Below are 2,311 nucleotides of genomic sequence, written 5' to 3' on the forward strand. Positions count from 1 at the left end.
TATGATATGAATGAGGTCTTGCTGTCAGGATCTCTGTGTCTCCAGCCCAACCGGGCTCTTCGGCTGTGTCTGACCTCACTCACACCTGCACCTTCTCCGTCTCCCTGTAAATATTGGGGCCCATTTCCTTCCATGATGTATTTATAAAGTATTGTTTTCTTTAAAAAAAAGTGTCAGCACTTTCCCATTGAAAATTAACCAGCATTTTCTGGGACTCAATTTTCTGCTTAATTTATGGACAATTTGCATTCAAAGCAAGAGCATCCACACTTCAAAAGTGGTTCATTATCTGTAAAGCATTTTTGGAAATCTTAAGTATGTAAAAGGTATTATTTAAATGCAAGTTCTTCCTTGTTATAAGCAATAAATCCAAACTTGTTAAATTTTCCAATACCATTCCTCGTACAGTTGCCCAGTTTTCATGTGGCTCCAAATCAAGATTAGCAAGCATTTCACTGATAAATAGCACACTTATCATAGAATCTTCCAGATAAGAAGGAGGCCATTCGGTCCATTGTATCTGTGCTCTTTGAAAGTGCTATTCAATAGGTCTCACTCGCCTGCTCTTCCCCATAACTCATTTGTTTTACTGAGGAATAACTTTCCTATATGTTATAATCAACATAGCTTCAAGTGCATGTTCTAGAGTTGGTTTTTATTGCCATCTGCTGAGACTGTTTCCCAAAATTATTTATTTTTGAATGTAAAATGATGCATTTATGTACAATACTCTGAATGTACTTATGTAATATTTGCTGTATGTTTCTTTCAGGGAAGATCTGGATAACAGTGATGGTATTGTTCAGGCTATTTGTGATCATTGGTGTTGGCTATCCCCTGTACCAAGACGAACAAACGAAATTCACTTGTGACACCATGCAGCCGGGATGCTCCAACGTGTGCTATGATGCCTTCTTCCCTATATCTCACTGCAGATTTTGGTTTGTACAGGCCATGGCACTCTGCTTGCCTTTAGCAATATTCATCATGTATGTGGCTCACAGGGTGCCTATGCAAAATGCAAAAGAAAGCTCTCTCCAGTGCCCTCAAAACTTGGCTGAAACCAGGAAAAGTTGTGAGACAAATCTCCACTTGGAAGACAGCCATGGCGAAACCAAGGCAGTAAATGAAGATCTCAGAATAAGAATCCTCAATTTCTGTGAGGCATATGTGCTTCAGTTACTTCTGAGGACTTTATTGGAGGCAGGATTTGGGGTTGGCCAATATTACTTGTTTGGATTTTTTGTTCCAAATAAGTTTGTCTGCTCCAGTTCACCGTGTGCCAACAGAGTGACCTGTTATCCTTCCAGACCCACTGAGAAAACACTGCTGGTTAATTTTATGTTTGGAATCACTGCATTCTCCTTTCTGCTGAACTTTGTAGATCTGATTTATGTGATTAAGCACGCTGTAAAACAAAGCAAGAAGAATAAGTTGCTGATGAAGAATTTTTATCAAGAAGAGTCCTATCACGATATCCCAAGCGACACCCGTGAGCTTCCTGAACCCAAAGTAGTCCAAGAGTATGAAATGCGTGTGCGGGAAAGGCGAGAGAGCGGTACAAGTGCAGGCAGTGAAGCATCTTGCAAATCGAGACAGGAAGAAGGAACTTTTACACGCACAGAGGTGCTGACAGGGGACGTGGCCCTCTCCAACACCAACAGCAACAACACACGCCTCACCATGATCACATCAAGCCCCGCCTCCATGGAAGGATCTGCCAACAAGGATGGCAGCAAGTTGGCTCTCTGTGAGAGTGAGCAGGGGCCCACTGCTCATTCATTCAACAGGTACACGGCCCCCCTGCCAGATCAGCAAGGTTCCAGATTACGCCCGCACACACTGCAGAAGCCCGCTGAATCTCCATCAAGCAACAGCCAACTGATAGAGGAGTATAGACTTGTTCATATGCGGGTTACAGCTGGCCAGTCAAACTGCAGTAAAGGCAGCAAGAAAAAGAAATCAGAATGGGTTTGACAACAGAAAATAAAAATTCTGGGCATGGATAAAAGGGCAACCAACCTTTGCTGAAATAATTCGTTCATTTGGGATTATCTTAAAAGTACTGTCATCAGTGGTGTGCAGTGTCAGATAGGAATGGGAATACTATTAGCTTATTCACAACTAAAGGCGTCATGGTCCCAGGAAGACAGCAGGTGGCACCGTTTTTACAGTTGTGCAGAGTGGAACAGGGCTGCAGCAACAACCTGTCATGACTGTGGTGTGTAGTGAATGACTAAATGGTAACCTGCTGAGTTTATTCTAATCCAGTGGAATTTATGAATGTAATTTGTGCTTTTGAATAGTAACA

The 2,311-nt window shown here is 42.2% G+C and overlaps 1 protein-coding gene across 1 annotated transcript; it reads left to right on the forward strand.

The window, feature by feature from the left end:
• Nucleotides 1–792: 792 nt before the first annotated feature.
• On the forward strand, nucleotides 793–1,977 carry gjd4 (gap junction protein delta 4). The gene has a single exon (XM_068051863.1). The coding sequence runs from the start codon at nucleotides 793–795 to the stop codon at nucleotides 1,975–1,977; it is 1,185 nt and encodes a 394-aa protein (XP_067907964.1).
• The last annotated feature ends 334 nt before the right edge of the window (nucleotides 1,978–2,311 follow it).

The sequence above is a fragment of the Heterodontus francisci genome, chromosome 2 (assembly GCF_036365525.1).
Source record: "Heterodontus francisci isolate sHetFra1 chromosome 2, sHetFra1.hap1, whole genome shotgun sequence".
NCBI classification, from domain to species: Eukaryota; Metazoa; Chordata; class Chondrichthyes; order Heterodontiformes; family Heterodontidae; genus Heterodontus; species Heterodontus francisci.